The sequence below is a fragment of the Cervus elaphus genome, chromosome 1 (genome assembly GCF_910594005.1).
Source record: "Cervus elaphus chromosome 1, mCerEla1.1, whole genome shotgun sequence".
NCBI lineage: Eukaryota > Metazoa > Chordata > Mammalia > Artiodactyla > Cervidae > Cervus > Cervus elaphus.
Genome location: NC_057815.1, coordinates 17,128,295 through 17,154,022, shown reverse-complemented (window position 1 = coordinate 17,154,022; position 25,728 = coordinate 17,128,295). Strand labels below are relative to the sequence as shown.

The 25,728-nt window shown below is 33.4% G+C and overlaps 1 protein-coding gene across 6 annotated transcripts in view; it reads left to right on the top strand.

Annotated features, from left to right (window-relative positions):
* The window catches only part of GRIA4 (glutamate ionotropic receptor AMPA type subunit 4), a 602,437-nt gene extending 580,056 nt beyond the window's left edge, over positions 1–22,381 (top strand). For 2 of the 6 annotated variants that reach the window (XM_043891698.1, XM_043891517.1), the window contains exons 15-17: positions 13,536–13,650; positions 15,827–15,961; positions 19,896–22,381. In XM_043891698.1, coding sequence (XP_043747633.1) covers positions 13,536–13,650; positions 15,827–15,961; positions 19,896–20,060 — 415 coding nt within the window. In that variant the 3' untranslated portion in view covers positions 20,061–22,381. Of the gene's footprint in view, positions 1–6,934; positions 7,050–13,535; positions 13,651–15,826; positions 16,075–19,895 lie in introns of those variants that run through there. The other 4 variants (XR_006338854.1, XM_043891498.1, XM_043891559.1 and 1 more) reach the window with 4 other exon arrangements.
* The last annotated feature ends 3,347 nt before the right edge of the window (positions 22,382–25,728 follow it).

The window sequence follows — 25,728 nt, the reverse complement described above, 5'->3', positions numbered from 1 at the left end:
GGACGCTTTCCAACTTGAGGGGCTCATCTTTGGTGTCATATCTTTTTGCCTTTTCATACTGTTCATGGGGTTTTCATGGCAAGAATTCTGTAGTAGTTTGCCATTCTCTTCTCTAGAGGACCACATTTTTTCAGAACTCTTCTCTATGACCCATCCATCTCGGGCAGCCCTGCATGACATGTCTCATGGATACATTGAGTTATGCAAGCCCTTTCACCATGAAAATACTGTGATCCATATTTTCTCTAAAAATGTCTGCATATACATATAGAGCAACTTGGCCCAAGTTCTTTCTTTGGAAATGAGCGCACAAACTCAACGAAGCAAAAAAAGGCTTGTGCTTATTTACTGGAAGGAATAATTTGGGGGAAAAATAGTACAAGCATAGCTACAAGTCAAACTGAAAACAGTGGAACACTGATAAATCCTGAGAATTAGCTAGTCTTCCAGGCCTACATAGCAGCTAAAGGGTAGAACTGTGAAAGCAAATCTTTCCATAAATCAGATATATTTAGTTATTCGATAGCCTATTGATTTTTATTCACTTTCTATATTTCTTTGAGTAATAAAATAGTTCTTTTTCTCAGTTATTAACTGCCTGTATACAAAGTTCTGGGATTTGTTGTAAATTCTCAGTTTTCCTGCTAATTTCCTCTAGCTACCTTTATGTAAGGGTGGGGAGTGAACGGGAGGACATGATTAAACCACAAAAGTAAAATCCTCTGTGACATTTGCTCCTGTCTGCCTATCTCATCTTCCATATGGGATGAACTCTCATGTACATAACACTTGTTAAAATACTGAGAATGCAGCCATTTATATATCAGAATGAATAGTCTATACAGAGTTGGTTATTATTTATATTTTATGAAATTACTATTTTCCTATTAGAGTGGCTCTGGAAAAACTTCTGCATATATTTACCTGCTGCACAACAAAATTTAAATCAAATGAGCTTTCCAATCTGCAATTTTAGCATGCTTTCAAAAAGAAGGATAGAAAAAGTATGTTGTATGATGGAATTTTTTTATTTTTAGTTGCCTTTTTTAAAACCCCTGAAAAGAACTTTTTTCTTAGAGTTTAACACTCATTTGGAAAAGAGCATAGCTTCCAACCATATAATCTTTTTCTAAAAACAAAGCTATATATACACATACATATGCATATTATATATTATGGCCCACTTAGCAGGACTCAAGTTTATTCACAATCACCTTCATTTAATCCAAGGGAAAAAATTCACCTTATCTATGTAATGTTATGCAAGGCTTATGTAAATCTATGCAAGGCTTCTCTCTAGGCCACTGAGAGTTCCATTAACCTCCCGAAGATCCTTTCTGTTGGATAGACTCATACCTCTGACAGACCTGCTCCCCTCAAATAAAGTAGAACCTTTGTAGAAGCCAAATGTATCACATGTTCTCCATCCAGCCTTGACTAGAGACACAAAACCAAATGAGCCAAAGCAAACCATACTATCAAAACAATGAATGCTTTTCTGAGATCCTTAAGAAAAATTTCTAAATTCTAACTTCCTTAATCTTTCTTGATCCAAAATAGAATATATATTTTAATTTGCATGAAACAATTCTAAGATGCATATTATAAAATAATTAAGAAAGTAGTTTTGTTTGTTCTTTACTAAAGTGTCACTTTTCATTGAAGAAAATTTTGAATGAGTGGGAAAGCACAAAGAACAATATGCAATCCAAATCAATCATAATCAGATAGCAACTTTCATTAACATTTATTAACATTATACCTACAAATTTATACCTACATTTATACCTACAAATTTTGAATGAGTGGGAAAGCACAAAGAACAATATGCAATCCAAATCAATCATAATCAGATAGCAACTTTCATTAACATTTATACCTACAAATAAATAACATTTAAATAAATATTTAAATATATATATAAATATATGCACATATATATATACATACAAACATTATATATCTTTTCTAAAATTAAGATCACAATGAATATACAATTTGTTTCTTTTATTCACTCAACATTAAGCATTTCCTTTGTCATTAAAATCGTGTAATGATTCTTAAACATTCAGTCATATGGATTATTGGTGCTTATCATTGCTATCACCTAGGGAGCTTTCTAAAAATGTATACACGCTGCCCCCACATCAGAAGATTCTGATACAGCAAGTTAGTCCTGAGCATCTGTATTTGTAATAAATGGTTCTAACATTTAAATCAATATTGAAAACCACTGTTGTACACTAAATCTACTTAATTCTCCCTTTCTGTTGGGCATATAAGTTGCTTTCAATGTTTTGTTATATAAACATGCTATAACATTTATCATATTACTTTGTCAACATCATTGATTTATTTCTTAGGATTGATTCCTCAAAGGGGAATTGTTATTAATAAGTTGCAAGGGTAAGAACTGGGTTTTTCTGTTTTATAAAAATATACTATTTTCTTTCTATTCTATTTTCAGTGTATTCTGATTTCAGGACAGTATTAAATCCTTGGCTATATTGAATATTATCCTTACTTTTATCTTTTCTAGTATGAATAGCAAAAAATTTGCATTTCTTTGGTTCACATTAGTTTAATTCCAAGTAAGAGTAAATCATTTTTATATGATTTGTACTTCTTCCTGCATAAGCTATCTACCAATGTCTTTTGCAGATTTTAAAGGATTTTCTAAGGTATTTTACACAATTTCTTGTTGAGTCATATAATATCAAAATTTACTAGGATTATGAAAACATTTTGTAGCATCATTCAGGTAAATATTCTGGATATTGTAACACTTGATAAATAAATTTTATAGAGAATTAAGTATGAAGAGAACAGTCAAGTTAAAAGAGTACAGGCCTAAAACTACGGAGACTTTTTCATGTGCATATAATTAATGAATTCTTCTTTATAAGGATAATAAAGCATTAGCAAAATTACACAGTAGTTTAGACAAAATAAATACATTAAGCCCATATATTATTGATATTAGAGACAATAATGAAGTGTTCATCCTACTAAGTAAAATGTAATTGAATTTGCTTTAACTAGACTAAATATAATATTGCTATTTATTTTAGAAATTATATATACCCTAAATATCTTGTGTGCAAACAATAACTATATCTAAAGCTTGTATATAAGTCCTTTATGATAATATTCTCAAATCCAGGAAATCATGAGTAGTTTACTAAACAAATCTTTCAAGTTTTCTCTGTATGAATGTTAATATCTCACTAACAGAAAAAAATATACTATAAGAATTATGGTCTAGAAGTAAATACAATGAGTAAGGCATAAAGTAAGCATAAAGGAATATCTAAATCTATAGATTAATAATAAATTACTTATGGAAGGATAGAGAGGAAAATATAAATATCTTAGCCTGAATTAAGCATGCTTTCAACAAGAAAATCTTAATTTGCACTAGATTAATTTATACAAAATTAATAAATAGAAAAAGTTTAAGTCTATTAGTTCCCATTCTACAACTTTTGTTTAGTTAACAAAAGTGGGTCCCAGAGGCTTGGGCAATGAGAGATAGATTTCATAATCTCAAACTCAATTGAACAACAATTCAGGAATAAAAACCCTTGAAATTTTTCCAGAGTTCCTGGAATTTGTCTGGGTAAGCATTTTTGTTTCAACCCTGAACCGCGTTCCCCATCATCTCACCACCATGAAAAAGCTATTCGATGAGGGGTTTTTCTTACCTAGGATTCTGCTAAGTCATAAAAGGACAAGGCCCTATTATAGTCTATAAAAGGTCATGGTCAACATACCTAGATTCTCAAATGTGGTTTACATTTCTAGCAAAAAATGTGATCACTTGTTGTTTCTTCCTCTCCTTCCATTTTTAAATGAAAGCAATTTATTTCATTTGTTTATTCTATAAAAGGTGCATTTAATAGAATGAAGGGAATAATTAATGTAAAACATAATCCTCAATAATTTTCTCTTTTCTGATCTGCTTGGCAGATCACTACTACAACTTCTCTAATGCTTAATCAAGACAAGAATATTCTTATCATCAATTTTAGTTTGTTGACATAGATTTCAAAATCTATGTCTGAAATGTATGAAGGGAATTTCAAAGCAATAGTAAAATGTGCTGCAGCAAGGATCTGCTTTCTATGTCCTTTATTTTCCTGACTCCTGAGTTCCTTAGGCTTGCTTGTAATTACATCTTCAGCATTCCTTTCCCTTTTTATCTGGATTTAAAAAAAAAATGGTTTTTAATCTAATCTAGAAAACTGAGTAAAGTAACTTTAGGTGTGTGCATGCTCAGTTGTGTCCAACTCTCTGTGACCCCAGGGACTATAGACCATCATAAGTAACTTTACCTATATTTTAAAAGTCAGTTAATGATTCTTATTAACAATATGTAAAAGTGATGCATTCCATAAAGTAGAGCAGATGTTCAAATGGTCCTTACAGATGTGGTTTGTACTGTATTATAAATAGCAGTCTAAGGAAACCTGTAGACCTAAACTGATTACACAAAGAAATTACATCTTTAGTCAGACAATTACAGAAAATAGCAAGCCTTTTTAAAAGGCAAAGAAATCTTGAAATCCTAAAGTGAAAGTAAGAGTCAAGTCGTATCCGACTCTTTGTGAACCAATGGACTGTAGCTTACCAGGCTCTTCCGTCCCTGGGATTCTCCAGGCAAGAGTACTAGAGTGGGTTGCCATTTCCTTCTCCAGGGGATCTTCTTGAACCAGGGTTCGAACCCAGGTCTCCTGCATTGTAGGCAGATGCTTTACCATCTGAGCCACCAGGGAAGTCCTCAAAATCCTAAAGACTGTCCCTAAATATTAATTACATTTATTTATGGAAAGTACATTTTGCATGTGATAGTATTAAGTGAATTCTGCTGAGGAACCACAGGAAAATGTGGATTAATTGTGAACTGGGCAGTGACTTAACCTACTGGTCAAGAATGTTATATTGACCAATATAGATATACATACATGCACATATATGGATCGCAGTGTGAAACTGAGCTGTTTTTACATGGCCTATTAGATGTTATTAGAAAGACAATGTCTTAGAATAACTTTGTAGAAAGCTTTATTCCAAACAATTTTCTCAACATAAAGCTTTTTTTCCTTATCCATTTTTTAATTTTGCTTTTTTGTTTTCTATTGTGCTGTGAAACTGTCTTTGGATATGGCTAATAACCCTGTTAAATAACCCTCTCATGAAATGATTATAGTTTTATCAAAGGAATGGTCTAAACCAACATATAAAATAATTGGGATAGCCTTTTACTAAAAAAAATCTGATAGAAATGTTTAAGACTAAAATAAAATGGATTATAAAAACAATTTTCTCCAAAATAGAAAACTTTAGTTGTTAGTTTCAATTCATTGAAAGACAAATTTAGTTTCTGTGGACAATAAAATAAAACGATTCTTTTCTCCTAACAGCATTTTTTAAAAAATAGATGTCTCAAACCTCACTGAATTTTTACTTATTCCTACATTTCAGTCGGGACCCTTTGGTGATTAAACTGACAACTTTTCACTGCAGGAAGTCTATTACTTATTTTACACCACTAGTGTGGGACTTACTTGGGAATGTGGGAACAGCTAACTATTTAATTAGCATTTAGTAAATGGCAATCTAACTCTTGGAAAGTGTCCATTCTCTCAAAGTATGTGGTTTATTCATTGGAAATATTCACTCTCCAAGTGAATCAGATCATTACAACACTGGAAAATAGACATAATTTACCTGAAATATTACAAACACATTTTAAGAGAATAAATATTTTAATAGGCTGATTTGTGGTGAAACAAACAATGCATTTTATTAACCACCTAAATGATATTTCGCTTGCAAATCAATGTTCAAATGCTGTCCATTAACATGAGGTTGTTTTAATTTTATTAGTAATTAATTATTAAGTATAATAATAAATTAAGTATTAAATATAATTATAATTAATTTATCATTAATCAATCACAAAACTGGGCAACTATCAAACAGAATGGCACAAACTGAACCCAAAGTCTCTCAGTATATAAGCCACTCACTAGATTTAAAATACATTTCATTAAATGCTGGGAAAACTTTTTAAAAGAGTTAATGGTTCAATCAAAACCTGTACCTTGAAAGTAAGAAAGAAACCAAGTATTTGGGAAGCAAAACCCATGACACATTTTTTTAATCCTCTTAGAGAATAATTAGAATATGCCACCCTTATCCCCTAAAGAGATACACATGCAAGAAATCTAATCTAGTGTTTGTTTGCCCGTATCACATGCAGCATATTTTCCTGGGGTTTAATTATATAATTTAAACAATTAAATTGGATGTATGATCCTGTTTTCTAAATAGCATCTAGTGACTTTAAAAATCAACACAAAATTCAAATATAATTTCCCTGAGAGCTGCTACTACCTTTCTTTTGACCATCCTGTGACTTCCAGACCAGAAAACTGAACCAACACAAATAATAAAAGGAATAATAACTAAGCCATACTCTTTGTTAGGAAATCAGTAACAAAAATTAGTTGCTTATTTGTTGATTTGTTTGTACAATTGTATTTTTCCTTCTGGGAATGGATTTTCATTTTTTTCCTATTAGTCATTGACATTCTAGAAGCAAAGGAATTCAAGACACAGTTCTTTCTCAATTACTAGTAAATTCAAGTTTATTACTGTTTTGCAAAAAAAAAAAAAATCATGTAATTGGTTGATGCTGATGTCAGTTACTTGATAATAAATGAACTGTGAAAGTGAATAGCACCAAATACCATAGGTTTAATATACTTCGAAGGAAATTACATTTGCCTAGTAGAAGGGGCTGCAGGATGACAAAATGAGAGGTTTATTTAGCATCTGGGAGAAGCTTATAAAAGAGCTTAAACCCTCATTCCTTCTAACATCTTAACAGCTGTGCAGTTTCTTACAAGATATGTTTTATCGTTTCAAGAAATGCTGTTAACCTCGCAGTTTTAAAACTGAATGAACAAGGCCTCTTGGACAAATTGAAAAACAAATGGTGGTACGACAAAGGAGAATGTGGCAGCGGGGGAGGTGACTCCAAGGTTAGCCTCAATGTCACCAAGAGCGGGTAACAGTGTGTGAAGTAATAGGTGCATCTGCTAGGAGACGCAATTCAGACCTGCGAATACCATGGCAATTGCCGGTCACGTCCCTTTGCAAACTTAAGTATGCAATTACTGTCAAAGCAAAAATATTTGCAAACAACATCAATTTGGGGACACACTAACAAATCTAACTAAAACAGTTACTGTAAATCTCCAGTTTGGAAGAAGTTACGGCTTGGACATAGTCCTAGGAACCTTGGTGTTGCAGGCTTTTGAAAGTGATGAGGAGAGAGAACAGAAAGGGTCGGTCTGTCCTATTTTCTTCACCAAAACTGCCACAAAATATTTTTGAATAATAGCAATAGTCTAGCCTCACGTAGACCAGTGAGACATTTCCAGAAAGACATTTCTCCATGTAAAACTGTCAGGCTTCCATTAAATAGCAAATTGCATAACAAATCAAAAGAAATTATATGAACTATACACTTTTGCCTTCCATAAATGAATCAAACTAAAGAAAGATCAGGTTATAAAAACAAGACCAACTCAGCATTATCTTTACCGCATCCATGTCATATTTCCAGCTTCATAAAATAATGTTTTATTTTTATTTCTAAGCAGTGTCTTTTTAAAAAAGGTATACAGTTAGCAGAAATTATTAACCAGTGTTTCAGAATTCTTCTTCACTATAGATAGGCTTAAAGCAATCTAGAGATGGGAATATTCTGACTGAATTTCTTTCCTCACATATCTTCAACTGGTATGTAAGAACACTGAAAGTTTTTAAATATACATTCTTGTCTTTCTTTTAAATTCTAGAGAACTGCCAGAAACAAGAAGCCCTGCTCTTCTTCAGGTTCTTCACTGGGCTACAAATTCTCTCACTTGGCTGGCCACCAAGCCCAGAGAATGATGCTCTATTTAAAAAGAGTATCTGTGTATTTTACATATGGTAATGTAAAACCATCACAGTATTGTAAAGTAATTATCCTCCAATTAAAGTAAATGAATTTTTTTTTTAGAAAAGGAGTATCTGTCAAGGAAACTGCCACCCCACCCTCTTTCAATGCTGATAACCTCCCCCTTGATCCTGATCTGAAGTCTTTCAAATCAGCTCCCTTGTGCATCCTGCCAGCCCTGTTGCAAGAAGAGAAAGAATAAACTTTGTCAAATGATTATTTTGGCAATAGAAGGAGGTATGAAAGAAGGTGAAAAAACAAAATGGTGTGGACACGATTCTCATCATTCATCGACTATCCCGATGGAGAATATGAGCCCCCAAGAGAGTCATCAGGGTTCTTCTGAGATGAGTCCCCTTCTAAGGCACCTCCATTCAAGACACCAACTGTTTGGTTTCTTTAGGAGTGTTAACTCTTTTGTATTTTGGTGCCCCAACTTGCCTAGAACATTCTGGTCATTTTCATAAAATATAAATACATACACATATACACACACAAACAGAAAATTAGTCATTTACAATAATAACCTACTCCTCTATGCAAATTAGAAATGTATGAAAATGTACTCTAATAGAACTACAGAAAACAAAAATTGAAGATATTCTATTCAATTAGAAAAAGAAATTGTTTGCAAATTTATATTTTTTGTCACAAATATAAACAAAGTATAACATTGCTTAACAGATAAAGTTTTCCATAAAAGTAAATAATGAATTCCTGTTTTAGTGTACATTAAAGACTCTTTCCACAGAAAAATAAGCAAACAGAAGCAGAAATGTACACATAACGGAAAAAAATCTATGTAACAAAAGTTATTTTAATTTATTTAAATAAGGGATTGGACAGCTCAATTGAATTTAATCTATTTGCATCCAACACATTGTTTGGTACATAGTGGTCACGAAGTAAATATCTGTCATCTAAAGAATAAATATGAAGCTAAACTTGTAGTTTTCAAAAATCAAACTGCTTGCCCCTGTTACTTTCACCAAACATAAACTCTAAGATGATATTCTAAAATTTTATTTAGATACAAATTTAAGATATGAAAATATTATTTCATATCCTAATAAGTCATTTTCTAAAATGCTATAAAAATTAACATAAAATGCATGCTAATTATTATGTTCTATTTTCCCTCAAAAATTTTGATTTCATACTACAAAAATAATTTTAATAGGTTGTATACTGATATAATATTTGTCACCAATAGAATGAGTAGCAATAATACCACCCTCAGGAGATGGTGAGGGGCAGGGAGTCCTGGCATGCTGCAGTCCATGCAGTCACAAAGACTCAGACACAACTGGGTAACTGAACAACAATGATTCTGCATCTGTTCTAAAAGATGATATTTTTAATGGCCTGACCTAACTTAGAATCGAAGTAAACTACCAGGAGGCAGTTGCTGCTTTTTAATTTTTGTTCTGTACCTTCTTTGGGTGACTGATTTTCTTTTTGAACTTACCTCACCCCTTCCATTTGGTCTGATCCTTATTGAAAAAGGTATAAGGAGGAAAAATGCTGAATTGGAAGATGATGCTGGCGTGTGGGCTTTGATAAGTATTAAGCCAAAGCAGAAGAGACAATTAAATGCTGCCAGTTTATCTACAATGCATGTTGTGTACAGTGCACAGAGATCTCATCACAAGTGCACAGCTATCTGATGTGATCTGACTTTGAGATATACAATCTTAGTAGGAAAAACTTAACTTTCCTAACAGTGACTCATCTAGTGAAGGGGAGAAAGCAGGAAAGCTGTACCACACATGAATAGGTTCCAGTGAGGAGCCAACTGATCCACTTGTTATTTACAGCACTGTACAAGGAAAGACATCTCCAGACTTTCATACAGTGGCATAATAGTAAAGTTATGCTTTACTACCTATGCATGGCCCAAGTATGAAATCTACCTGGGCCATGCACCAGTATCTGTGGGTAAAAAAAAAGATATGTACTATTCTTTCCATCAAGGAGCTTATGATTTAATATAATCAACAACTAAATTATTTAGAGTCACAGTGACCACTTCCATTTGCACCCCATGGCTACAAAGTAATCAGCTCAACTGATAGCCATTCCCAGAGCATGACCAAAGTAGCCCTCAACCAGAGGCTCCACAAAAGAAATAAGGAAAAAAGTCTGATATGTAAAATGAAAGAGCGTGGAAAGGCATGATTTGGGAAAAGATGAATTTGTTTGTTTGAAAAATTACTCATTTGAATGTTTTTGTGCTGTGGCCATTTTTATGGTCATAAGAAAACCATACTCATTTTTGTGAATAACAGAAATTAGCTAATTGACAATCAGCCAAATTATAAGTTTCATTGCAGTGTCTAAGACTCATATCCCCTTTGATTAATCTGATATGATTTAGTCTGAGCAAAAACCATACACAGAATTTTATCCCTATTTCTGTGTGAATTGTTTAAACCAGGTTCTAATAGGAAATTTTGGCAATGCTTGTAATCATTAATGACCCATAATGCTAATACTATCTACAAAATTATTGATTTTTTGCTTGTTTTATACTTTATTCTCCTCATATATGTATACATATATATACATATATAAAATAGACATACTCATAGATATAGATATTTATATTAAAGCCATTTTGTAAATGTGATTACCAAATAATGAGTTCTTTAGGATTATAGTAAATCCCATAATATCCAGTTTTTAATTTGCCACTTCAAAGAATACAGCCTGACTTTAAAATATGTTATACTTGCAAATGGCCTTATCCACAGCCATGGAAACCAATGCAATAATAAAGGAATTATTATGGAAAACATGCATTCATAAGCAGGAAAAAATGTATTAAACAAAGATCAGTCAGGAAAGCTAACCCTTAGAGAAGGCCTCTCCTAGTAATGAATTCCTTGCTCAGTATCTGACATTCCACCACTTGACCATTAAGTTTGGTTATTGATAAATATCTTATACTCAAAATTCTAATCTAATTTTATCCTCTAAAACCAGAGTACTGGAGTGAATAGCAGAAAGGACAAAGAGGCAAGGGAAAATTGAAGCAGGTAGGAGAAATGATACCTTAGGAAGGGAGAGAGGTAAGTCAAAGGCAGTCTTCATTTAATCCATAGTTTTGCGTTCAGCTGTCCCTTCTATAAGAAACTTTAAGGAAACTGCTTTCAGTTTCCTTCTCTTTTCAGCATTAAATCTTCCTCTTCCCACCACAACGCATTCAAGAAGTGCAATGTGGACTAATATAATGTACTCTATGCTTGCGTGCCCAGTCGCTTAAATCATGTTCAACTCCTTGTGCCCCCAAGGACTGTAGCCTGCCAGGCTCCTTTGTCCATGGGATTCTCCAGGCAAGAACACTGGAATGGGTTGCCATTTCCTACTCCAATAATGTACTCTGTACATGTGTTAAAAAGGCTTTAGTGGGCTAGCTTGATGACCAAAAAACCTTTAGTATCAGTTTTAAAAAGTGCTTGTCCTGGATTCAAAATAATTCAAATGTAATAATCTTACAGAGCACCTAACCTGAGTCAGATACCCTTGTAAATATTTTACAAAGATGAATGATGTATGTCTTCTATTCTCAAAATTCACAGTTCACCAATCAACACGCGGGTGTGGTTTTATAACAATCACTTAATAAATGGAAGTGGTAGATGCACGTGGAGGTGGGGAGGTTATAGATAGTAAAATCTAGATTAACTGGGGCTAACCAAGGACTCCAGTTAACCATAATCTTCACCTCACCCCACCCCCAAACTCAGTTTTTAGTACAAAGTTTTAAATCATGCTAACATTAGATTTTAATCCAAAAAATAATATAATATTCTAGGAATGTGGCAATTGCATATTTTTAATTGACCAATAAACCTTGTAAGATCTTATAACATTGATACAAAAATTAAATTGAATTCAAAAACCATACAAATAAAAACATATTTTAGAAACTTTTTTCAGAACCAACAATACCTTTAAAAAGTGAATTTTAATTTAACTGTTAATCACAAAACTTGATAAACCAGAAATTCCTACTTCTTGAGTCTTCTGTTGTTAATACTTTTAATTACACAGGCTATGAAAATAGACCATTACAAACCCTGATTCAGCTCTTTCCTAGATGTGCCTAGATGAGTTAACCTTTCTGTGTTTTGATTTCCTCATTTGTAAAATGCAGGTGATAATAGCAACTAAACATGTAAAATACTTTTAATAGTCCCTTGATATGTAGTAAGTGCACAGTGAGTGTTAGGAATCATCATCAGCATCATTATTAGTGCATTACCTAGTTGTGTAGATAGGTTTGTGGAATTAATTCCCTTGTATCCAAATAGATACATACTGTGTTTCTCCAAATGGATTCAACATTCCCTAGAAGTGAGACATTAGGTGATACAGCCAGACAAAATGATTGTGGCAGTCTTAAAAATGTCAAGAGAAATGCAAGCAGTCGCTCTTTGAATGTTTGTAAAAAGCAAAAAGAAATGAAAACCAAACAACCACAAAAACAGAATAATAATCTGTTGTTATAATAACAACAGAAGGTCCTACGTGTTACTGCTTGCCATACATCTCCTTAGCCTTTATTCTACACACACAGAGGTTGACGTGGGAATGAAAGAAGAATTCTTATATTCCTCAGAACACTGATACTGACTAAGCAGTGAACATTTCCTCTCTGAGACTCCTTGTATAATATTTAGGATTGAAGGACTCAAAGACAATAGAAAAAATAAAAGAAATTTTATAGTATGAGGAGTCTATTTATAAAAATCTTGGTTATTCCTCATCTATCATATATTTGTTGGCAAGAATTTATAGAGTATAAAATAGTCACTGCACTTCAGAGTATATTCATATGGTAGATTTAAGATATATGAAAATTATTTCTGGTGATATTTAAGTTAAATACTGCAAATCAGAAGGAAAGTATCAGCACTGGCTTACACTTTAAAATAATGATTTACGTATTTGTCTTATAAGGACTTTCCTCTGCATGAGGTGGCTCTGTCAGTAACACTTGAATCAGAATCACCCTCCTCTTTAAGTTAGGTCTTGGTTGAGAGTGGCAGAGGAGTTGATTTAATGATGGATACTGTAGACAGAGTTTTAAAGCATAAAGCAAAATTCCACTAGCTGAATAATGATGCCTGCAAGAAACCAGTCCTATCTAGCTTCTATTTTTTTAAGTCTGTCAACCAATAGCCACTTCTGAAGAGAGATTCTAGATTTTGAATAACTCTACATTTATGGTGGGAAAATTGAAAATGCTGAAGAAACCCAATCCAGGCTAATAGTTTTGGATTCACAGTAATTGCATACATTTTATTTAAAAATCCTCCCTAGCAGTATGTGCCTGTTACCTAAAGCGATGGAGCAGGCCCCAGTTTTATGTCTGATTCGAAACCTGGGCCTACAGTACAAGACATAACACCTATTGTGGCCTCTGCTCTGTCACTTTGCCATGCGATTCTAATGTAGTTTTACTTGAATAACATAAAATAACATATATAATGTTATTTATGTTATTTTCCACGTGAAGAACTCCTGTAAACCTTGCCGTTTTGAAACTCAGTGAGGCAGGCGTCTTAGACAAGCTGAAAAACAAATGGTGGTACGATAAAGGTGAATGTGGACCCAAGGACTCTGGAAGCAAGGTCAGTCACTGCAGTTCGGGGCCTCCTCTTGTGTTCACAAAGCAGTAAATGGGAGCAATTGTCAAGAGTATATGGAAACAGTAAAAATTAAATGTTTCTCTATACCTATCTAAACTAGAAACTAATGCAATGATTGAAGCCACAGGGATTATCTTTTCAGAAAATTGCAAACTGCTCCCCAATATTAAGGCTTTTAAATAACCTTAAATTAACTGTAAAAATATATAAAATAATAAAATTCGTATATTATTCTCAAATATACGTACCACTAATAACAGTAGTGCTTTCAGGTTTGATTTTTGTTTATTTGTTTTGGAGGCAAAGAACATCAAATCTATTATTTCAAGAACTGATATATTCTCAAAACAGGAAATGGGAAATTAGTCAGTAGTCTTCTACAGAAAGAAAATTTTAAATATTAAATGTTTCTTATTCAGAAGTTCAGTCTTTTGTCACTGTTTTGCCAATCATTCCACTTTAGTTTGAAGATGACCTGTTATATTTTTGTTCTGACAGATAAACAGAGTAAAATTTTCCAATTCTGTTCTATCAAAATTATTTTAATAAATCAATGTTTATGAATAATACCCTCAACTTCTAAGATCTCATTCATGCAGAGATCTTATATCAATAATTTTTAGAACAATACAGGAATTTATAAGTCTGATTCTGTTAAATACAAATGAAAATAGTGTTACAGTTATGTTTTCATTTAAAGAACAAAATGTAGAAGTTTATCAGTGAATCTAAATACCTATATAAATTAATAGGACATAATGCCTGAAAGCCATGGTTGAGGATTCTTGAAATATTTTTTCTGTATCTTCCTTTAGAAAGAAAAAAATTATTAGCTATCCTATGACATTAAATAAGTGACTTACAAATATAGGAAAACTTCAGTTAATTTAAGAAAGAGATAAACTAATATTAACTGATCTCCTTTCAAGCATCTCCCTGTTTTAATCACTTTTGTCTGCCTTTGAACCAGAGTGGAATGAGAGAAGCTTGGCCAAATAATGAAAAAGCTATTTCAAACCCTTATGTAAAGTCAGAGAAGCACAAGTACTTAATTTTTAAAATGAAGTTACCCTAAATTTTTGGTCTAATCAGTTGATATCATGGCTAAGTTGATATAGTGTACATAATACTTATTTAAGTTAAACATTCTCACAATAAAACTAATTAAGTTTGCAGAAGACACACAACTGAGGTGATGGCCTCAGGGCATTCTTCAGGTAGTCAACCTAAAATACCTACTCAAATAGTTTTATATAATATATATTTACAATTTATGAAAAATATGAATTATTGTTATAATTTTAATATCTTCCAATAATATGCTTTACTATTTCTGAATTTATTATAAAATAAAATGTATATGAAAGCTCTGGAGAATATATGTCTAAAATATTAACTGATTAAGCATTTTAAAGTGAAATAGAATCATATTTTAAAATCAACAAAAATAGTTTTAACTCTGTCCACAAATGACTTATTTCTCAATTGATCATGGAAATATTTGTATATTTTTTTAAAGTTACCAATGTGCTGCATACATAGTTATTCCTAAATAGTATATAATATGTTAAAGTGCCACTTTCCAGCAGATTTCCCAAACAAATGTGACTAAAACAGCAAATAACATGTACCTACACTATTTGCATATATCTGGTAAATTCATGATGAACAAGATGTGAAACTGCTAGCTTAAAGTCCCTTACTTCTTTAAGTAGGAAACATGAAGTTAGCGTTATTCAAGAGAAATATCAAACATTAAAAATGCTTTAATGGAAGGAAAGGGAAAAGTTTCCCTTCTCATGTAATTGGGTTTTAAGCATGTCATTTTCAAACTTAATAATAAGCCCACTTCTGCTACCCTATGCTTATATATGGTTAAGTATAGTGCTCTTCTTTATATAGTTAACAATGAGAAAATGTTACAGATTTTATTGAATGTAATTACACACAACTTATTGGTTATCGTCATAATTTCATTTCTCTCAAGAACTGTAAGCTTTATGTTTAAATTCATAGTGTTACACTAGTGGCTTATACATGCTAAATAATTTCAGGTTAAATTAGGCATTGACTTTAATTAGCTGTTTGGATTTCATGTGTTCTTTCACCTTCCGGATGTGGCTTTCCACAGTTAACTGAGATGTCTTTATCCCCCCAGGACAAGACGAGTGCCTTGAGCCTCAGCAACGTAGCAGGCGTCTTCTACATTCTGGTTGGCGGCTTGGGCTTGGCCATGCTGGTGGCTTTGATAGAGTTCTGTTACAAGTCCAGGGCAGAAGCGAAGAGAATGAAGGTGGCAAAGAGTGCACAGACTTTTAACCCAACTTCCTCGCAGAATACCCAGAATTTAGCAACCTATAGAGAAGGTTACAACGTATATGGAACCGAAAGTATTAAAATTTAGGGGTAGGACGTAGGGCCGCTACAGTGAGTGGGTGATGCATTCTGTAAATGGAGTGTTGTGACCTGTCTGTCCAGTGATGGTACTGCTTGCTTCTAATTTAGAGCTGTATATTTTTGAAAACTTCAGTGCAAAGTGGTTCCGTTTTCTTTGGCTGCAGATGTACTGTTCCAAACTTTATGTTACCAATAGATATCTGCATTGAAAGGGTTTGAAAGACAAATAAACCTCCAGAATTGCTCTGTAAAATGATTTAAATGGTATATTCTATCTGAAAATTGGGAGAAATTTGAAATTAGATCTGAATTTTCTTGTACACAGAACAGGCTTGTCTTCTCTGGAACAATCTAATGCTAACAAAATAAGCATAAATTTTTTTCAAATTATCAAAGCCTAGACAGTTGCCTATTTTGATAAGGATGTGTTGTTCTCTGAGAAAATACATGTAAAATCTCCAAGGCACATAGTAAGCACTCGGTGAGTTTTATCTCCTCTTCTGGTTTCTTTTACATTAGCCATCTTTCTATATTTTTAGAGGGAAACCCCGAAGTTTGCTCATCTGGCAGCAGTCCTTGAACCAGACAGGAGTGACCATCAGAATATTGACTACAATTCACACTTATTAGATGAAATTCAACTTTCATTTTCACAACATCACTAAAGTGAATAAACATTTTAGGCAATTTATCCATCAAAAATGTCAGCAGCATATTTTCTTTAGGAGAGACACAGTAAAAATAAAACTTGCAGTGAGTTTTTATTGACTTTTGTTTTCATTTCAACTGCTTTTGAGTGAGCCAGATCTTCTCACCATGTGACAATAAAAAAATTATAAGCATTCAGTGAAACACAGGATGAAGTTCATTTTTTAAGACTCTAAATGTCCAGTGCTTTTTCCTTTTGATGATAGAAAATGAATTTAAAATAAGATCTAGAAGCATTTGTTGTTGCTTTTCTTAAAATCAGGCCTCTAAAACCCATTTTCTGATATTGTATATAAGAGCCATTCTATTACAATGATATATGAAAATTTGAACCCGCAGAGACATTTAGTGCCTGAGGTAATCCTAGAGTCAAACCCAAGAATTTTTCTAATAAGATGTACACCTGAAGTTATGCCAGATAAATGTGCTCAATTTTTATATTTATATATTTAAAAATGCTATTGAGAGAGTTCCCTGGTAGCCTAGTGCCTAGTAATTAGGATTCCAGGCTGTCACAGTGGTGGCCCAGCCAGGTTCAGTCCCTGGTAGGTGTATTGAGATCCTTCAGGTCAGGTGGCACAGCCCAAAAAAAAACTACTGAAATATTTGTTAGTATCTCAAAGCAAAGAACAAAAGCTATGCCTTTAAATCAAGATCTAATTGCTTTTATCCATAATCTAGAAATAGAAGAGTGACTGAGTACAATTGCACATAGACAAGCCCAAAGTTTTTCTTTCAAAATTTTGTGGAAAGAATCAATCATGAAATTGTCAATTCACTCAGATCAGAATGTTTAGAGCATGTCTTTTCTAATAGCAGAAAAGCAAACTGATAAGGTCAAGGTTTCTTAGTCATTATAGTAATGCTTTCATCTTAATATTTACAGAACTGAGAAGAGATTTTTCCAAACAGAAAAATAATATGTGACAAGTTTAGAGACAATTATTTGGACTTCATTCTGCGATGAATTTCATAAGATATATTTTTAAAGTTTCCTTTAGCATAGCAAATGCATTCTAGAAAAATTCTAGATATGCTCACATATAACAGTTCAATACAAAGTCCTGGGGAATTTCTAGAAAGAGATGTGCATTTTTATAGGAAAGACTTAATGGCATTCAGAGCAAATTAAATGATATGCGCTTGTAGGGATTTGAGAGTAAGCATTTTTAATTGTACTCCCATATTACATGGCTTTTTCCTTTCAAAAATTCTACTGAGCATAATTATGAAAATGACTGATAATTTAGATAATATTTAGTGTCAGAATTTCAAAAACAAATCTGAATGTCTACTCTAAAAGTAATCATCTCTCAAGGGAACACATAAATAAAGTTACAGCTGTTGCCACAATGATCCAGCCAGACTCACTATATGGTAAATTTATAAGAAACTTTTCTAGTTTGAGTAGTCTCAACAAGGTCACATAAAGATGAACAGAAATGACATTTTACATAAGAAGCAGGAGATTTAAGTGTAGAATATAAGAATGCTGAGAACTAAGAACATGAAGATTTAAAGAGAGAATAAGCAGTTGGCAGAATTATCAGCACTCAATTGCATTAATCTATAGAGAAGGAGAGATTACTTGAGAGTATATGGAATCCTTCCCTTTTTTTATATTTTCATTTCCTTATAAAGGCAATCAAGAAAATAAAAGGAAGAAACAGATTTTATGACAAATCTTCCTGAAAAGTCACAATGCTTTTATTACGTATTAATTAGTATTAATAAACACTAAATTCCCTCTTCAAAAAATCAAAACTAATAGATTTTTTACATAACTGTTTTACTTAATATTAAATGTTGAAAAGGAATCTGAAGAAACAAATTCAGACTATCATCTTGCTTGGTTTGTTTTAATTTAGTGATGAGTAGTTTCTAGAGAGATTGTCTCCTGACTCCTGATTATAAAGATAAATAGATTTTAATTTTTGAGACTGTTCACTAAAGGCAAACTATAATAATAACCTTGGTGTTTATCATAGATATGTCAGTAGCATTTTGACTTCAAGTTTCTGAAATTATCAGGGTAAATGACCATTAAACATTTTCATTATAACATTTTTTAATCCAATTTTTATTTCATATTTAATATATCATTATTCTAATATTTAAGGTACAAGGCAGAATAAATACAAGGATGAAACTTCCAAAAGAACTGGGTAAACTTAAATTCACAGCAAGGAATTAAGATATAATATGAATTATGAGAAAATTATGATCTAAACTACAACAGACTTCGGGAATATCTCCTTTACCTTATTTTCCTTGAGTTAACATTAAAATTCAGCAACCAGAAAGAATTTAAAGGCATGAATGAACAGTCAGTAGATTTCAATAATAATGCTGCCTGTTTCTCCTCAGTGTAGTATTATTACCTGCTACCTAATATGACAGAGCAAGAGTATAATGAGACTTTCAAAGACCTGACCCCATAACATCAATCTGGGAAGTTTCCCAGTAATGACCATTCAATGAAGCATTGAAACATGCCCCCTTTCAGTGCACTACCCTTTAGGAACTTAAAGCTTCTTAAAATATGAGACTTAACTTCCATTATAGGCATAGAATGAACTTTATGTGACTGATTTGCCTTTCTATAGCAGCTTTAGTGAGTGAGTGAAAGCATCTGTGGATAGATCTGTGTTCTAAAAACAAGATCTGTTATAGTCTACATAAAGTTCCCTTGGACAATTCATCATGATTTTAAGAGTACAATCATTTAACTGTTAAGATATTTTCTAACAGAAAAAAAGAAAAGATACAAAGAAAGATTGTTGTCAAACCTAAGGAACCTTCTAAGTTCAACTGGAAATACTAGGGTGTAGAGTGCAGCAAGTTAAAAGATGTGTCCTGCCCAGGTTTGCCAAACAAAATCTTGCAGGATTTTAGAAAATTAGTTCTTAAACAGGACCAGTAACTCTGAGTGATTTATTCTTCCAGGTCTTTGAGCTTCTTTTTCCTGTGAAAAGTAGTTTTAATATGACCAAAAGAGTATGGGGAAAAAATGCAGATGTCTAATTATTGATATTTTGGTGTTTGTTGTGTCATATTTTGCTGAAAAGACAGAAATATTGTAACACTCCGCATTCTTTCTGTTTCCTTTCCATGCAACCCAGCTGACCTTTTCTGAAGCCATAAGAAACAAAGCCAGATTATCCATCACTGGGAGTGTGGGTGAAAACGGTCGCGTCTTGACACCCGACTGCCCAAAGGCTGTACACACTGGAACTACAATTAGACAAAGTTCAGGATTGGCTGTCATTGCATCGGACCTTCCATAAAAACCAAAAAAATAATTGAGTGCCTTAATTAAACTGTGTTTGTGACTGATGGAAACGCAGCCCTGAGGGACAGGCTAAGCGCAGGTCTTCGCTCAAACAATCCTTTGGCTGAGAGCGGGAAGTTCGTCCTAAGGCGCCAAACATCAGCAACGTGTGCATGAGCTCAGCTCGGAAACCCAAACTCAGATTTTATATCAGGAAAACTCACAATTTAGATTTTTTTTTTCTGGTAGTGGGGGTGGGTGGGGAGCTGGGATGGGTGTATCAACAGCAACAAATTTCACCTGAGTGGACTTAAAAACTAATCAGACATGCAAGTTAGCACATTAAAGTGTGAAGTTCTTGCTCAGAAAGGCCTCAGTCTTCACTTCAAGGCATAAAATAGTTATAGAAGTCAGTGAATGCGCTAACCTGTGTCTCCAGAACACCCATATATTCAATGGAAGACTATCCAGCTGAGAAAACAAATCACTATACTCTGACAAGAAATAATAAACAAACATGTAAATCCTGTGAAAAAAAACTTAAAGTAATTACACTTACTTTGGAGAAAACAAATACTGAAACATGCTTGCTTTTTAACTGACATAAATTCAGTAGAGGACAACACAATTCTTTTTTCTAACCATCTTAGGGAAAAAATACATTGCAATAATTGAAATAAATGCCATCACTGTAATAAACTTTAGAGACTTTTTTTAAAATAAAAGTTGTTGGTCATTTTGTTTGCCATAACCTTCCCTCTGTCACATGAGTCAGTGTCCACAGATTGCATTTGTCTCACTACCAGGAACAAAATGAAGACAACATTAACGCAAAATCATCAGTCTACAATGTAGAATCAGAAGATACTATGGGTCATTTATGTTATCAATATTATTTATAATCTTGTTCTGTGTACAAAATTGTGGTTTTTGTACCCACCAAAAAGAATAAACAATATTTACATTCTTACAATATTTACAGAGCTTAAAGTTTTTTCTTATCATTATAAAAGTTATTTGAGAAATCATGAGACTATGGGTGGAATAGTAAAAGTAAACTGTGGGCCATATTGGAAAATGTATCTAGCCCTTATTATTTTTGCATAATAAGCTAATTTTTTACACAGATCTTTGCCTCATTAGCAGTTGAATTGTCAAAGATGGAACGTTTGAATTGGGGAATTTAATCATTGTCATAATAACAACATACCCCATAATCATGTACTGAAATTTTACTTGGCTGTATTTTGCTGCATAAAATAATGTGTCTCTTGAGCTTCTCTCCCCATTCCATATAAATCATTTGAAGGCACTGATCATAGTTTGTGGTAGAAACATAAGAAGAATTAGTCTTTGTTTGTACATGATTTTTGTTATACATGATTATTTACAAAAATCACCCTAGTTATATAGGGATTAAATTAACTCAGTGCAAAAGAAAGCTTAGATCATTTGAAATAATAAGTACAATATGGATAAACATTGCAACACTTAGAGATCTTGGCAGAAAGCACAAGATAAGATGATTTTGGAAGTTTGGCCTTGAAGGATGAGTTGAGTTTCATAGGTGTTGAAAGCCTTACAGGTGAGCAATGACCCAATACGTAGCTTGTCAATAGACTGTTTAGAGAGTATATGCAACAGGAAGGGCTGGAGAGAAATGGTTGTGATATCATGGAAGATAAAATTGGAAAAGGTGAAAGACTGATTACCTTGCTTCAATTCTCAAGATTCCCACCCCCCATTCAATTCCTGTGCTGCAGTAAGAGCAATCCTAAAAAGCGCAAATCTGATAACGCATGCACACGCATGCGTGTGCACACACATACACACACACAGAGTTCCCTCAGGAAAAATTGCAAGCTCTTGAGCAAAACAAATGAGTCACTTTATAACCTGACCCTTACTTATTTCTTCCATGAACTCTTTCACCCGCTACCCAACCTCTGCTGCCCATGAAAAACCTCAGAAGCAGGGACACTGCATTTACTATTTCCTCAATCTATAACACTTTCCTATCTTCCCTTTCCCTGACTGACTAGTACTCGTCCTTCAGTACCCATATCACACTTTTACCTGTCATGGGAAGATTTCCATGACTGTCTACCAGCCCCTGCCTATGAGACAGAGCTAGGTGCCCTTTTGATGTTTTTCCCCCCATCACAGCACTTACCATATTACCTTGTAATTGCCTGTGTACTTGTCTGTTTAACTACTAGACTGTAAGCCCTTTGAGGGCAGGGACTGTGTCTATCTTGTTCACAGTTGTATCCCCAGCACCCAGCACAGTGCCTGGCATATTGTAGGTGCTTAATAAATATTTGTTGAATGAATGAACTGAACTGAATTGAATCAAATTAATTTAATAGAAACAGAAAAGATATCTTTCCTCATTAACAGTCTTTTTCTCATTAACAATGTGTATTAAGTACACAGTGAGTTAAAAAGAAGAGTGAAGTTTGACTGATTCCATGACATTGTCTACTTCATTGTCTATCACACAAAAAGAGATGATCTGATGAAATCTCTGACCAGATGAGAAGGTATTCCATGTAATTGTATCTACTTGTGGAATAATTTGTTTAGTTAGAGAAATTGTCATAGATAATTAAGGTTTTAGCCGTACTTCTAAAAGTAACTTTCATTTAAGTCACTGAGTGGATTAGTGGTGTACATTTAAGAACATATATTTCTTACAGTTTTATTTCTATATCAATAACCCTATTATATAGTTGAATTTCTGTATTTCTTACAGAATAATTTTGCCAAAAACAAAATTTTTAATTTGGCTTAATTAAAAAGTGATATCTGTCTGGACTCCAATCTGAGGAAGTGCTATAAAACTAGGAAATGTTGTTTAAAAACACTTAAGTTGAAACTCTTAGTTCTATAAAGCAAAGAACTCTATTACCAAGCAAGCATGATCACCATCTAGGGCAGAACTTCCTGAACATATTAGGAAAAGCCAATTTTGAAACTACATCAGCAAGTACACGATGACTACACTTGAAAGATATAGAGTCCTCAGGAGAACCACTTTGTTACACTCAGTTCAATAGCTACTAATTGAAAATGGCACACTGTTTACACTTGCTTCAAGCTTGCCGCAGGCGACTGCCTGGTCATCCACCCATTGGCTATAAGCTCATTACATTTCCCAAAGGCATAGCATATAGTAGGTGTCCAGTACATTTCTCAATGCATAAGCATAGTCAGTGTCAGTGAAAAAATGGTCTGTTTTCCTGGAAAATAGAATATCCATTTGGAAAAACCAATAAAGTGTCAGTAAGAATAAAAGCTAAATGAGAAGTTATATCCAGGAGAGTTTCTGAAAAGACAAATTGAAATTGCAGTTTCATTTTCCTTATACTTATGAATGTAATGCTGCATGAAAAAAATGTGCCTTTTTGTGCACATTCATAAATAGGCTTTAATTTCAGATAGTCCAGCAGGCTAGAGTACCTGGCATTTGTAAAACCAAATGTAAATGTAATCAGTGGTATGTGTATATATTTTCTAAACAGCTAGTACCAGAAATCTTTTCAAAAGAGAACTGCTCTTTAAGAAAATATTTTGATAAATTATGAAGAGCAAGAGATGAGATTTGGAAATTGTATCTCAAAAAACAACAAAGAGCTAAATTACTTTCCATGAAATAAGAATAAACCTGTTTATTTATTTATCTTGCTTTGATTTTATTTCCTTTGGGTGAGAAAATGGACTGAGAAATGAAGAAAAATTAAAGATAAGGGGAAAAGGAACATTAAAAGAGTAGAAAGTCAGGTAAAAGGCCAATAGGAATCCCCTGGGTGGCCAAAAAAACTTATGGGAACAGGAATGTCTGGCATATGATTTTTCCATGGTAGGTATTTAATTTTTGATGTATTTCTTCTTCCCAAGACCTGCAGATTAAAATTTCCTACATGCCCCAGACCGGTATTTGTGGTTGGATTAAAGGAGGGAGTCAAGGAGAAAATTCTAAATCCTGTGTTTGGTTTGATGCTAGGCCAAAAGTAACCCTAACAATATGTCTCTTTCCCACAAAAAAAAAAAAAAAAAAAAGTGCAGAAACCTAGATTGAGACTTGTCCTTCCACATGGCAAAAAATGAAGGTTCATTTTATTTTTTTCTGAATCTGAAGAAAATGGTAGGCCGGAACACATAACTGTTTTTTAGCCACCTGTGCTAGCTTAAAAGTATCATAAACAACAAAATAAAGCATAAAACATAGATCATTATTTACTTATATAATAACATCATTAAGTAAACAATCTGTTAAGTTATAATGTCCAATTCATGGCTTGAGTGAAGAATTTATTTACAAGATTTGTGATCCTGTAATCCTAAACACAAAGAGAATCGACTTAAATAAATTATTATAACTTCCCTCTCAGAGTTTATACATTTGACCAACACTTCTAAAGTTCCTAAACATTTAGTAGTAGCTGAAATCTGTGTCACTGGCAATCACTGTTTCAGTATATGATTGATTGAGCTGATTGACTAAATGAATAAAGGAATTAATGAGTGAAGACCAACTAAAGATATTCATGATCATTGCCTATACAGAAACTTCTGCCAGCTCCTTAGGTACTTTTCTGCATAAATGTGAATGCTTTCAACATTTTCTAACAAAGAAGGTATTAGAAATAGTTTAGACCATATTTGTCTCCATCTAGAGATTGACATTAGTCACTGAAAACTGATGCTGTTTCAAACTTTTAAAATGTGGGGGTTGATTAATTCTATCTGCCTAAGACTTTCTCAATGTCATCCTTCCCAACAATATTCTGTTTCTAACTCTAAATACAATAAAAGTCTATCAGCATCATTAATCTTCTAAGACCACCACCAGAGAAAGGCAAAGCGTCCAGATCTTTGGGCCTTAGACATGTACAGGAACTTCTGATACTTTGACTTGAACTTCAGTTGAAACATTCAACCCACTAGGCCTACATCCATGCCATTCTTGGTCACAGCTACACTTTGAAGTTACCCCAATATTCCCTTTCTCTTTCATTACACATTCTCCTCCCAACATTATCCTGTGCGTCTCATATTTCTCCCCATTCATCTTCTCACTGTTTCTCCCTCTCCCTGACTTTGCCATCCTTCTTCCTAGCATCCTTATTAGAAAGTCAGGAAACTCCTGACAGCCACAGTGTCTCCCCAGAGCACTGCCCAATATCCTAATGATATCAGTCTCATAGAGCAATGGAACTTAGAAGGAAAAGGAAATGGCAATCCTTACAATTACACATCTTCTCCCATGCATAAAAAACCCCTCCTTTTTGAACTGTATATCATGTAAACATGCTGTCACAATGGGCTGCCTACCTGGCTATTTTGTCTGCTGATATCTCTGTCATTGCCTCATCAAAGACTATGGCATTTGGCTTATTCTTCCTTTCCAAGTTCTATTATCATCTTGAACAACTTCAAGGTATGTATGGAAGCCTTGTCTCTGAAGTTCTTTTACTCTGTGTTAAGTCACCCATACCAATAGACATGTAGCAGACCTTATGATCATTTACCTTCCCATCTTCCTCCAGATAATGACTCAATTCTCTCTTTCCTTTCATACCCTAGTCACGGAAAAGAGTGGCCTTTTATGCCTTATTTAACCTCTCTATATAGTTTTCCCTTAATACCCTGTTTATTCCTTCTCATTCTATTTTATGTTC